The 15,308-nt window shown below is 32.0% G+C and overlaps 2 protein-coding genes across 2 annotated transcripts in view; one reads left to right on the top strand and one right to left on the bottom strand.

The window, feature by feature from the left end:
• The window catches only part of LOC149417624 (uncharacterized), a 149,916-nt gene extending 146,820 nt beyond the window's left edge, over positions 1-3,096 (bottom strand). Inside the window, exon 1 of the mRNA XM_089640110.1 lies at positions 2,709-3,096. Coding sequence (XP_089496236.1) covers positions 2,709-2,779 — 71 coding nt within the window. The 5' untranslated portion in view covers positions 2,780-3,096. The remainder of the gene's footprint in view (positions 1-2,708) is intronic.
• LOC149417623 (uncharacterized) overlaps positions 1-15,308 on the top strand; it is a 46,327-nt gene that overhangs the window by 4,870 nt on the left and 26,149 nt on the right. The window lies entirely within an intron of this gene.

Genomic DNA, 15,308 nt, shown 5'->3' with positions numbered 1-15,308 from the left:
AATCATCTTGAGTGATGAGGCCCATTTCCACCTCGGTGGCTTCGTCAACAAGCAAAATTGTCGTATCTCGGGCTCGAAAAACCCAATAATTATTGTTGAAAAGCCTCTCTATCCTCAACGTGTGGCTGTTTGGTGCGGTTTATGGTCCGGCGGAGTCATTGGACCTTACTTTTTCGAAAATGATGCTGGAGCAACAGTTACGGCGAATGGATCGCTATCGAGAGATGATTAATGATTTTTTATGGCCGAAATTGGATGGTATTGACCTTGAACGTTTACTAAGACCGCGCTACGTGCCACACAAGCAACGAAACCATTGATCTTTTACGATTTAATATCAAAATAACACCTCTTATTGGAAAACCCTTTATTATATATGTGAACCTTTCGGAAGAAATTATCTTAGTGATAATGAAAACCCTATCAAAATCTAAAAGCTTAGAAGAAGGAATCGCACAAACGCGGATAGGGTGTTTATTTTAGTATAATACGGAGATGCTTCAACAAATTTGAGCTTTTTTGAGAATTTTCATGGACAGTATTGAAATGCGTTAAAAACTTCTAAAACCTATCTCTACCTCTGCACATTGCAGTGTATCTCAATGTGATCATAATTTCACAGGTCTGCAAATGTAGGGCTTAAATGAAATTAAACTTCTAAAACACAAAACTTGCATAAAACAGTGATATCTTACGCGACACTGTGCTTCTGTGTTCAATTTTTGTTACATAGTGTATCACCTAATATATTTAAACAACTTGTAAGTTAAGTTTCGCCCAATTATTCCATTTTTTGTATTAATACTTACCAGAAAAAAAATTCAACATTGCAGGCCATAAAAAAAGGAAAAAACATAAATTAAATGTAATTAACTTGCTGTGCAGTAAATATTATAAAAATTAATCTGATATGTATTGGTCGCACAAACGCGGACAACGCTTTATTAATGATTTCCTTTGCTGTTTTGTATCAAATCAAATGTTACATGCTATAATCATAACGACCGATATCCGCTGAAAACAAATAATCAACAAATCAACAACAATTTAAATCCTGTATCCAGTTGTGACAGAATAGTAATGTCGCTTAGTACAGTCTATTCGTTTCAAACTACCTAGCTTTTTTGCATAATCAAGATTTTAGTCTAGTCTGGCTTAAGTAAGAAACTCATGTATTGGTTAGCCTTGGAATAAACTAAATATCAGATGGTGGTTCGTGAATGTTGATCGAGTCTATTGTGATCAATTATATGGACAATTAAATACGTTTTAGATGCGATGAAAGTTTTTACAAATGATTTTATTCGCAATTTATTCCGTTCAGTCGTAATATAAACGTAATGGTCTTAACTAGAGTATAACTAATGGACAAATCATCACTAAATAGTATAAGGCAAATTCGCCATCCTCGTCTGTTTGTGCGCTTAGTCTTTTTATGCATAGCAAAAAGGATAACAAATTATTATAAGCAATAATTAATCGCCTGAAATATCCATACAAATTGAAAATATATCCCGAGTAAAAATAAATGCCGACGACGGGAATTGAACCCGAACCTTCTGATGTCCGGTCAGGTGCTTTGGACCACTGAGTTACGTCGGCTTATTCCCAACACGCCAAATAATTCAATATGTACTAGTACTTTAATCAACAATTACTGCTTATTATATTATTTCACATGTAAACAAACAACTTTATTTTCTTAGGAAAAGCTTTGTTAGTGCTAAATTTCCCACTAGATGGCGTCGAGACATATTATATCTCTATTTGTTGGTGAAATATTTTGACTCGTCAAATGTTATAATTTTTTTTATGATAAACTAATGTTTATAAGACAAGGATTTTTTAAGCATTAGTTAATCTCAATCAAGTTAAAATACCTGATATATCGATAGCTTGGTAACACTGTGAAAATTATAACATTACCAAAAGACATTAAAATAACCAATCTTGTTTTAACCACTTTTCAAAACTAATCCGTAGTTTAAGTTGGATGCAATACACCAGATGTTATTTAAATATAAATTCAATACATTATGAAATACGAGCGCAGACCCGTACAAAATCACGGGATATTGTAATTATAGAGTTTGTGTAGCTGAAAGTATTTATAAAAATCATTTCCTTTCCAAAGACGATCAGTAATTTACATTTAGTCTAAACGCCGTTAGTAAACTTAAAAAATACCATGTCTGTCAAATATTTAAACAAATTAAAAACTATAATTATTTATTTTTAAAATAATTTATGACCTACTTTATCGCTTGTCGGAATCGTTCCACAATATCAATTTTCAAAATCAAAACATATCTCAGTTTTACAGGGTTATTGAACCGGAGTTACACAGAGACACGCCACTGAATTATATATATATATATATATATATATATATATATATATATATATATCTATATATATCGCACACCCAGATGAAGAGTAGTACAACTCAAAATACCTCTTTTTTCAGGAACAGCAAAAAACATTTTACTCGATTTTTATGTGACCGATTAAAAATATTTTTTATATAATGTTGTATGTTATTTTACTAGGATATTTATTTGCTCAATTACTTATCATCAAATACACGTATCACTTGTTTATTAATTAAGTTCGTGTTATTTTAGTATTCGTGACTAAATCATTGTTTAATAATTTTATTAACTCAAATTAATCAACTATAATGAATTAGTAAAATTAAAATTACTTACTTTTGTAAACAAAACCGGAGTATTTGGAGTTGATATGTAGAACGCCCGAGAAACAAGACAGGTTCAATCATGAATACCAAATCAACTAAAATAATTCACGCTTTATGACTGCAGTTAATCACGAATACAAAACTAAGTCGAAATAATCCAGTCTTTGTGCGTATTGACAGCACCTTCCCCTACTGCTGGTATGTCGTAATTGGTGATGTGTTACTGTTGTTGGTGGTGGGTGTACGTGGAGCAACTCAGAAAGACTAACTTACATCGCCATCACATTATTATTGATGGAGATTTTAAAACAGGTGTCTTTGTAGTTTGTGTAGTTTTCGACGCAGATTCCGAAAATCGCAATAACTCAATTTTGAATTATTTCGAGTTGTGCTACCCTTTATCTAGGTGTGCGATATATTTTAATTTCATTTTAAATCGAAATTATTATTAGTTAAATCGAAGTTTTCATAAGCAAAACCTTACTCTATGGTTTTTGATGATTTTTGTTGCGTAATATATTTTTTTCATCGTAAATACTACTTTCATTGCAACTGTAACCCAAAACAAGGTACAACAAAACATATCCGGTAAAGAGCCATTTGCATACTAGATCGCTATTTAAAAAGAAAGTAACGAAACTGATCTAATTTTTTATCGATATATCTGGAAGGCAATGAAAAACTGTTTTAAAAATGAAAGTAGTTTATTGCATGATTAAAGACATAACAAAAGTACAATAACGCATAACGTTAAATTAGAAGAAATATAATTTGTAATGATCGAGTTATTTCAAGTTATCAGTAATCTCATGTTCAATTTCTAATTCATTGTGAAATCAATTTCTCTAACCTTATTCTAGAAAATGTTAACAACTTATCACACTCTCTTGACAGTTCACGTTTTGATAATCATTTAAACAGATCAAAATATAACATGGTAATGTACTTAAGGTATGGTTTGGAAATTATTCGTGGTTTGGTTAATATGTTGTGAACATGATGTTATCAGAAAAGAAAGGTTACTCATATTTTAAAGGGAAGTAATATTTGTTCATGTGAAGCAGATACTTAGTAAAAACCATTTTAATTACTATATTTAATGCCGACTGGGTTTCGTTATAACCGTAGCTGTGCGATATTCGCGTAGATTATCGACACATAAATTATATTATAAGGGTTATAATCTAGGCAGGTATATGCCTATATAAATTAACGCTCTGTTCGCTGAACCAAAAAAATAGGTATTCGCAAATGTGACTTACGGAAGAGTTGGTTGGGATGTTGGCAGCGTTCGTATGGTGGAGGTATTCACAGGTACTCGTATAAAATTGCATTAATTATAACTCCGGATAACATACGAATTCACACATCGATCAGTACGGTGTTTTGTTAACCGTCATTAGATGACGTTGCCGCTACGGCACCAGCAACACTGCGCAGATTCAAACCAGTAAAATTTGAATCCTAGCCTTCTTATTAGTTGGAGCGAAAAAAGCTTTCAGCGTTACGAAACAGTAGCTTCTTTAGGGCAACACAATACTAAATACTTAAATCTGCAATAACATGTGTTACAAATATATTAAGCTTTTACATAGATTTGCAAAAAAATGAGCGTGGAGGAGGCAGTAGGAGTACGTAGAGAATGGGAATGAGAGTGTTTTTTGGCAATAGGGAACAACCTAATTATCAACATTTTATTAGGTTGATTTGGTTGTTGTTAACTTTGTTATTAATGGTATAATTTGAGATATTTTTTGTTTTGTTTGTTCATAATACCCCAAAACCAAATCAGTATAATTTTTTATTAATGTTTTTGGCTTTCCATCGAGTGCCTTCAAGTTATCAATTCTAACCCCTATTCCGTTCTTATGTAGTACACTGACCCCTATATTGGAAGTAATATTATTTGTTGTATACGAGCAAAAATATACCCACAAATTGTTTTCACATATTTTGCTAAATCTATAATTTACTGTTTTTTATAAGTGAAACTCATAGTGACAAATGTATGCGTAATAACAATGACCACTTTTACACAAACGAAACTTGAAGTTATGTTAAAAAAACTGCAACATGTAACTTAAAAACTTGAATAATAGTCAGTCTTTTAAATGAAAAAAAAGTCAAACGATATATTTTAAGAAGCAAGCACGAAGTGAAATTGGGAATATTTATAAATAAAATGTCAACGTTGTATTTTTAGATGCTAAATTAATGTCACATATAATGCCATACATGTACAAAAGCGTCTACTTGCGAAATAAAAAGCGTAAGATTGGTTTAGAATCAAAACTATAGAAGCATTAGTACTTTCCCAATTTTCTAATTCATATGGGAATCTATTGGGCACGTTAATAAATTAAAGATAAGCGTTATGTTGGGGAAAATAAACATAGGCAACCCACAAATAAGATGATGAGAACAAAATGTCGGTAAATATTCAATTTGAATATTTGATGTAGGCCTATGTTTATATCTGAAGACGGTGAAGAATAAGATTTCCAGAAAAACGAGGAAATTTAAATAAGAAAACATCCGCAAAAAAACTAAAGTACAACTGAACTATTATTATTAAAAACTCAAGATCATTATCACCGAAGAGCATTAAACCGTGCTGGCATGAATAATTCAATTATTCATGTTCAATTCACCGGCAAACGGCAGTCAAGCATTGCACATAAAAGCCAATTCACCGCTTTATTCGATTCCTCCTTTACATTTTACATCTTTACAACAAGTAGTTTTCTACGAATGTGTCCGTATTAATCCGATTGAAAACATACAATACAAAAAGAAAGTGAAAAAGAAATGCGCGGTATGTCTAGATAATAATACAACGGAGATAAAATGTTCGTCTTTATTTTTTCAACAAGATGCCTCTAAGGTATTCCTCTGTTATGTTATTTCTTCGAAAATAAGTTTCAAGCGTAAGTTTCCTCAAGCCCCGAGCCTCGAGCCCCGAGTCAATACATCTAACCCAAACAATATTGATTTAAAATTATTATAAGCAATAAAAATATAATAAGCTGTAATTTTGATTGAATTACTAGTACATATTAAATTTTTTGGCGTGTTGGGAATAAGCCGACGTAGCTCAGTGGTCCAGAGCACTATACCGGACATTAGAAGGTGCGGGTTTAATTCCCGTCGGAGGCATTTATTTTTACTCGGGAGATATTTTCAATTTGTATGGATATTTCAGGCGACCAATTATTTCTTATAATAATTTGTTATCCTTTGTGCTTTGCATAAAAAACTTTGTTTATCATTAAAAAAATAATAATAATATTGATTTCAATTGAAAGTGCATTTAATGACCCCTTGATAGACAATAGTTTCATTTCATTTTACTAACGTTACTTTGCTTGACGGTCGATGTTCCAATGTCTAAATCGAAATATTCTAACTTTATATAGGAACATCACGATAATTTATCCAAAGCTCCAACCTTTTTCAGTATTAAAGTGTCAGGGCAAATATACCTGTATAAACTGAAATACGTGAAGATTAAATTGAACATTATAACTACGCTTTGTACCTAACTAAACAAACATATCATGTCATATTGAAGATATGATTTGGGATTTTTACGGCAAAAAGTATAATCGTGATATAACAGTGTTTAATTCCATAAATTTCAGAAATTATTTTTTGTACACAAAATGACTCAACTTTATTAGTTATTTTAGGAGATGTGTAAAACAATCAATTTTTAGTGAGAAAGGTCATAAGATTATGGAGATAATGACCCTACCGGCATTTTCAAGTTCAATACTAATGCTGATGAGTTTCTTTGGAGGAATGATTTAAAGAAATCCGGTTTTGAAGCAATACCCGTCTGCATATAACCAACCATTAGGTTCCAACTAGTAAATCTGGTCCCTACTGAGTAATAGAATCTGTCAAGTAAAGAAAAACGAATTTCTTTAAACGAACAGTTTAGATTATTAATAATGTCGGTAGCGATATTATTTATTGCTTTGCAAAGAATGTCTGAAGTTTATCACGTACTGTGACAATGAATCGACCCGCTCAACGAGTGGTGAATATTGAGAATTCTCTAATAGAGATGTGAAGCGCTTCACACATTTCAATAGTTACTATTAGCGCCAGTATATTAGTTGGTCTTTATGCTCGCTAACTAGGATGATACTTGCTAACATTTAAGCGTGCTAATTCGGCCGCTTAATCCTTGCTAGCTCCAAACGATTAGTTCCAGTGACACGTCGATCGAATTTGATATGTCGTAAACATTTGCCTACTTTTATCACTATCGACTTCAAACAGATAGTAAATCGCCTAATTTATTTAATTTTTACTTTTTCATCGATTATAAGAACCGAACATACCTAGTGAGCCATCGAATAGTATGTAACAGAAAAATAAAATAATACAGAAACTAGAACAATTCTACATTTATCAGTATCGACTTCAAACTGACAGTAAATTGCCTTATTTTATTGTGGACTTCGCTGATTCTTTGTGCAATGAAGAATGTTGATAATACTAATTAATACAGGATTCAACCTAAAACGGTCTTTTCAGTTAATTCGTTGTACAATAATTTGATGAATTGACTACAGCAAAACTAATACTATTAACAATTAGGTTCCTCATATTTAGGATCGTGCTGATTGTGGGTGACTTTCAAAAATCAACTCGTTATTCAAACCGGCGTAAAAATAAACAGCGGTCGTTGACATGTTGAATTATCGTGATGATAGTGTGGTTTTACAAAAAAACACGTTTCTCTACTTAAATCACAGACAAAACGAGTAATATTGGTGATATCTATGCTTACGATCGGATGATATGCTAAGCTCGTCATAACAACCAAGCGATGATATAGAGCGACTGATATGCCGGCCCTAAGAGGTCATTATACCCTGTTGACTATGAGTACATTCTGAAAGAATCACTTATGTACTTATTTTCTTTTGGTAAATACATAAATATTATACAGGGTGTCTGCGGGTAAAGTGCACTAACTTCGGGAGGTGATTCTACATGATGGTATTATTTGCCCATACTAACAATTCAACTTTTGAACCTAAAAACTACCTTAAAATATTCGTATTTCGAAAAAAGTTACACACCTTTTTTGGTTCTAAAAACAAATAGAATCACAACCTCCGAAGTTAGCGCACTTTATCCCCGGAACACCTGTATATTTTTAACATATAACACATCTATTTGAATTTCTGGAATTAATGAAACAATGCAAATCTTGGTAACGGAAATTAACCCCCTTCCCGACATCTGATATCTCTGCAGATAGACTAGTTGTCGATGACAATGCATTGTATTAACTTTCGGTGGCAGTCACGTAGACACTTGCCGACATATTTATATGACATCGAATTATATTACGGCAGTTAATCTACGAAATAAATGTCGGTCCTACCCGATCGGCATTTGTCGAGGTTGGTATAGTTGTCGACTTCAGTTCCTGGGTAGGAAGGTTTAATACTCAGTTAAACCAATTATTACATAAACAATGTCACCCAGGAATATAGATTTAATAATCAAATACTTTTTAAAACTCTTCACTTGTGTATATTACGCAACACAATGCATTCAGTACAATGAGTACAATCCTGGGTTTTGGTATTTTTCATAAAATAATTTCCTTCTTAATAATGTAAAGTAATTTTCGCATCTACAACAATTTTTAGTGTAGAATTTCATCGTTACGATATTAAAAAAAAACAATACTTCAATTATAATCAACTTTTTGCGATGTGCAGTTCAATAGTTTTACGAAGAAGAATCTTATTCTAGACAATTCTAGACTAACTTTCTCATCAAAACTGTACACCACCTCCTGCGTTCATACTAATGAACGGAGAACAGTGTCGTTAAACTTGTATGTCTTATGTTTTAATTAAGTAATGGTCATTAGCATCAAGAATTGTATGTAGTTCCTCCAAATGACAAGAAAACCACTTCCGTCAACTCGCTCATTATTATGTACAAAATGTTCCTAATACGGACAAACTTTCAAAATTCTGTGTCTTTGTTAGTAAGTACAAGAATGGTTTCAATGATTTCTTATGATGAAGGAATTGTTGACATGGGAAGCCAATTAACGATAATAGACAATAACTGTCTGTAGTTTGTAGCATTGTTTTTTTTTGGCAGTTGAGCCTTTTTGACTTTAACTTTAGACAATCTTTGTTGCAATATATTATAAGACCTTTTCATAGATGTCGTGGGTTAGTGTAAACGTTGAGTGAATATAAATATAATAGCGCAGACCCGTGAAAAATCACTGGATAGTCTGAATTCTTGACACATCAGTTGAAATCACGAGAATGATAATTATAATAATTTTGTGTTAAAACATTATATTTTATGTAGATACTTAATCGCTTGACTGTATTGTTCACAGTTACAATTTAAAAAATGACACTCAAATTCAAATCAAATCTGTGTTCCAGAGTTCACTGAACCTAAGTTACGCGGGACGCATGCAAACAAACGAAATTAGTTTTTTTTTTATTGGATTGTTCGAATACAGAATTAAATAAGTTATTTTTTGTGCCACTTTCCAGAGTCAACCATACTAAGGACGGGTTGTTTCGGAGAAACTGAACAATTCATCAAATTTCAACGTTCATTTTCAAGTTCTGTGAAAGATTTTTTCAAGTTCTGTTTTTATTTCAGTTTTGTCAAGCAACTAGCCTACAATGATATAAAAACAGAACTTGAATAAGTCTTTCACAGAACCCGAAAATGAACGTTGAAATTTGATGAATTGTTCAAATTCTCCGAAACAACCCGTCCTAACAGTATAGCACTGGTGAAATGGTTCGTGATCATAAAGTGGCATGAAATAGCTTAAGCTATCTTTGGTGAGCGATTAGCCTTTTACCTACGTCTCAATATTCATCTACCTTTCCTTCTCCTTCAGCACATTCTCAATTTCCTTCAACCTGATATTATTTCCCATTTCCCAGTGTCACAGTTCCTCTTTGTCCGGGCAGTTGTGACTCTTGCGATCCGTACAAATGGCACTCTGAAACATTGACCTATAATAAAGTTATCGACGAAAAACTGTTGAAAGTAACAATTAAACGACACGTGGCTAAGTGAATCACATACTTGAGTGTCATGAGTCAGAATAATAGAAGAGTATGTATGAATGTGAATGAGGTAAGGAGTGTATGCCAAGACCGAGATGTTTGGCAGTCAGTCCTCTCTGCCTATCCCTGCGGCGAACGGCGTGATGGTTAGTTAGTTAGTTATATTATAAGCTTCACAATTCAATAATCATTTAAATTTTATCTACAAAAAATAAGTTCCTGCTCTAATGAGAGTGATTAAATTTGCATAATTTGGTATTTCAAATACTGCGAATCGATGGTTATCAAGTTATCAATAATTTTAGTTGACGGGGAAAATAATAATTGTTTGTATTAACTATTGCTGACTGTTGCATATTTGATTGTTTATAAGAACATAAATGAACGGAGAAATTGGCACCATAATGATGATAATAATATTCTTTCCGCATATTATTCGCTATCAGAAACTACCGACATACTTACGTGCAGATCTCAAATTGATAATAATTGATACGATTTCCAATTAAATACAATAATTTAATAAATACCAATAAACACATCACAATAATTTTAAATTTTGCCGCTCGTTTCATAATATAACGCATTAAATAAGTTACACTTTTACTTATGAGAGATGTCATTAAAACATGATAAATAAATATATATAGTAAAATCGTGGTGAATATTAACACTTTAATGACCGGGTACTGCTCCATACATATTAAGACCGCTACCGTCATATTGACGGCTGGATCACACGTGAGTGAAATTTTTTGTTTAATATAAAATAAATCTAACAATTAATAAAATTCTTTACTTTATTTAACTAGGCACTCATTTGTTATAAACATTTGCGTTTTAATAATATCCAATGTACTTTTTGCCAATGGGTTTGTTAGGATTTTCTTATTTTTTTAATTTATTAAGCACTATCGTATTTTAAAAGTTTTATTTTTCGGTTATTTTTAGGTGGAATGGGTATGTGGTAAACATGGAGGAAAATGGTTGTAAGATTTGTTAACGAATTCGGCTTACTGAACCTAACCGTCTGGCAGTCGTCAAAATGACGGTTACGGTTTTTTTAGTGTATACCTTTTGAACCACAAGTCTGTTCCACGTGTTAAAATGCAACTTGGTACAGCAGCTGATAGGAATTTTGATTGATGGATGAAAAACCACGTGACAATACTTTTGAATTATTCATGGCTTAAAGTAGAAACTAGTACCTATAACTAAATAAAAACGTAAGTATGGGAATCGAAGCGGTTTATATAAGATGAAATGTTTTACACAATTGCCTAAACTAGAACGATTGGGTTAACATGAACCTAATAATTAAATTAATATAAATCATCAATAACGCACCTATATTGTAAGCACTTAGCAGATCAGCTTTATTTTGATTTATTCAGTTCTTGTCTGTATATTTGTTTGAACGTTCCGTTTCTGATTCAAGATGGTGATTTATTTAGATTATTTGGTCATTCTTATTCGATTTTTTATGATATTATGATACCTACCTGCCTGTAGAAAGTTTGACAAAAGAATTATCATTGAGATAATGGTAATGGGTATTTAAGTACCAACTAATAAATCTTATGATTTGAGAGCAAATTTGGTTTTATTTTTAATTAGAAACATACTTGTTTGGGTGCGAGGACTAATGCAACCATTTGCAAATGAAATAAGTTTGGCATATCGGTTTCAATTCAATATTTTTAAGACTTAAGATTGTTTTGGAACAAAATACTTGCATTCAAAAATTTTATAAGAATCCTATCAGCTTATTTAGGATAAACAATGTGCTGGCAGAACACGAATTACTAACGTTACGTAAACTCGTAGTCAAAAGTAATCCAACTCTCAGAAACCTGATTAAAAGCGTACGCTAAGTAGGTAGAACTACCTGACTGATACCTCCTTCTGCCCACTACTGTAGATCAAGAAATCAACAACCATAAGCGAAAGTTTTTTCAAAACTGCTTTTTTTCCCTCTTATGTATACTTGTAAAGTTGGTATTGACGGTTGAAAACAGAAGACACTGACTTCATGTATTTTAAAAATGATTTAGTTTATCTTGGCAGTTGAACAATAGTTAACATTTTTGTAACGAGTTTGCACAAATGATGTACATTCCTTTATGAAAAACTTTAGAGACGTATTATTATCAAACCACGTCAAAACGTGTAAAATACCTGTTTCCGCGGGATTAGATTGCAATAATTGAAAAAAATATACAAACAAAAGCTCTGTAAAGGATGTTTTTTTTTTATATAACAGAAAGAAAGATTTAAGCATTTAAGAATTATGTTCAATAAAAATTGCATCTTAAATTAAAATGACTGGCAAAAAGGGACTTTCTTAAGTACGGAATGTGATACCGGTTGAAAACAGCTGTTGGTAGCAACTCTTATCGGCTAGAAATGCGCAAATAATCTGCTTGTCAGTCTAAGATCGCCTTGTCAATTTTGTCCCCAATGTTGTGCAGGATTGGAAGAAGCTTTACGATTCCTCCTTGTCCAAAGATTAAAACGTCAGTTTTAAATTAATACTGACGAAATTGAGCGGATCCGTCACTGTTCTGGGTTGTTGAACAAGGATTGAATCCTCCTTAAATTTCAACTCGTCAGGTTTTGTGATCCGATCGCACGCGTGAGAAAAAATGTTTCCTAAAAAATTCCATTGATGGCAATCTAACCAATGCACAATGGTTAATGCGTAAAAACTAGAGGTGCTACAAACCGAAACCATAGATATGAATTAAGTAAAAGGATCCACACACCTTGTTACTTTACGTAAAATACCGTCAAAACCCGTTATAATTATTACACGTGTAGATGTATGAATTTTTCTCATATGAACATTAAACTTTATGAGGCATGCATTTAATTTATGCAGTTACTGAGTTTCCCTTATTGATTAAACAATGATATCCTTTTTTGGGATAAATTTCATATTTGCGTGCAATGACTTTTCCTTGATCGTTCGCTATTTCGTAGTAATCGTATTATGCATTCATGTAATTATTACTCGGTAAGTCCTGACACCTGAAAGATAATTGGCCTATTTAAGAGATAACTAATGAATTATCATTAAATTAGTCTTGACAGTCTAACGTTGTCAGCAAATTTTAACAGTAACTGGAAGATAAATCAGTTATCACGTAAAATTACACAAACCAAGCAAGAATAAAAATAAAATGAATTACCATATTACATAAAGCCACTGGAAATTTAAAAACAAAGAATATTGCCGATGCATTAAACTATTTCATTTGCCTTATAACTCTCCAATCAAGTACCTACCATTATCCTCATAATAACTGACTACCTACAACTAATAACTAATAACTGACAGCGGATTTCCGATGTTGAATTCCGATTATTCTTGTGGTTATTGAATGGTGAATGACAATTTCTCGGAATGAATAGGAAACTATAATACAATTTAGAAACTAACAGTGGCCCATATTAACCTCTGATGATGGGTACCAAATCGATTCGCGAATCAAAACAAATTATTCACCGTATTCAAACTTTCTTAAGCGCCAATAAATGTTTGAATACATTATAGTTTGGCATGGGTATTGTCACATTAGTAATGGAATATTTAGCAGTTTTAAAAATATATATAGTGAGCTATCGAAAATTATACACAAACATTGTAGTATTACTGGCTCTGGGAAGTTGGAACTCATATACAAACTAAACGAATTTATTTAGGCATGCATATGCCGGTGAAATTTTAAAATTCATTTCTTATTTCCAATCATTCACAATGTTTGTGTAGGTAAGTACCTACGTAAAAATATTTTATTCATATGTAGTTTTTCATAATTTTTTTAAAGGTCAAATATTTATCAAATTTAATACTTTTATTATCAAGTTCTGCAAGTATTTTATTTATTTTAATGACAGCTGTTTCAAGCTCCGTTCAAGGCCATTTTCAAAATTCATTGAACATTTAAACTTAGCCATGATGTTTTTTCCTGTTTCTAACAGAAAATCGAATTAATTAATTATGTCTTTACAATTACCGATTAAAACACATACCAACAATGGCTTCACCTATTTAATTAAATTTATACAATTGTTGGGAAATGATATTAATGCAATCAAATCCATGACATTTTACAAGCGTAATTAATTATCGTCTACACAATGTAACACACTCACCACAACATTACAAAAAATGACAATTTCCCAAAAACCGATTGTAAAAGATGACCATAAACCATGAACTTTTTATAATTGTAATTAATTGACTTCTACACAATGCAACATACTCATCATAATATTACAAAATCGATTACAAAATAGGTACATCTTAAAACTCGGCTTATGAATGGCCACTGAGAGTTCCGTTGTTAGATATCTTTCTAATACATGCGTCCTTTACAGTACAGAGGATACAAGTGGGCTATCACAAAAATTAATAAAGTTAATAATATCAAAATTTAAAGGATCAGCGGTGTGCTTTAGGTAGGTGAAATACAAAATATACCTCTCGTATCTGAAAACCTTTTTTTTTATGGCGGAGACTGTTTATATAAATTTTCCGTGAGCACTTAGGCCATATGCCCATTGTGCTGTCTCCCATTTTACCTCATTCCTTTAACAGTAACCCGGTACCTTTTTATAAAGTTTACCAGGGTTATTATTGGATATGTGGCTTTGTTTTCTGGTTCCAAAATCTTCCTGGTCTCATCTCTCCTCTCCAATCCCCCTTGGTTCCCTGAAGTCCCTCATAAGGGAAGAAAGCCTCATTTCTCCTCTCCACTCCTCCTTGGTTCCCTTTTTTTTGGGAATGCCTATTGCCTAAGTCCCAATATTACAAATTATTCCAAAACATATTTAATTTACATTGTTATTGTACCTATTACGCACGTCAACACAATATGTTAATTTTATCTAAAATATGAATAATGGATTATGATTAATGAATTAATCAATATAATATAACTAATGGGTTTGTTTCTCAAAGTAAATCATCGTGTGCAATATTCCATTGGTAAACATTTTTTAATCGATTAACTAATAAATTGAACCGATATTGTATTTATAAATATCAACCACGAATTCAATTATTATTAGCGGTTAGAAAGCTCTGAAACATATTCTACGAAATCCTAACCAAAAAAGGCAAACAAATTACTATTATTGATTAACAATAAAAATAATTAACATTTAATAAAACGATATATAAATAACAAGTTTATTCAAATCACGATGCGGGATTGAAAAGAAATTGTTTCGTTTGGGATGTTGAAATGATTGACGTCCGGTTTTCGTGTTTCTTCCTTATATTCTTACTTATATTCCGGTGAATTGAAGGAACTGATCGACAGACACTTTCTCGTGTCGATAATGATTAATTATATCTATGGTAATTTTGTGATATAACATTTATAATTGACAGGTTGTAATTGATCGGGATATTGTTTAAATATTTAAAAAAAACTTGCTGTAAGAAGTCATGTATTACGTATCATAGTTAAACAAAAAATGTTCATGCTTATACCTATAGCCATCCTGTGTAGTAA

The sequence above is a fragment of the Hesperophylax consimilis genome, chromosome 15 (genome assembly GCF_061612785.1).
Source record: "Hesperophylax consimilis isolate HC1 chromosome 15, BYU_Hcon_1.0, whole genome shotgun sequence".
NCBI classification, from domain to species: Eukaryota; Metazoa; Arthropoda; class Insecta; order Trichoptera; family Limnephilidae; genus Hesperophylax; species Hesperophylax consimilis.
This window is presented reverse-complemented; position numbering and strand designations above follow the sequence as displayed.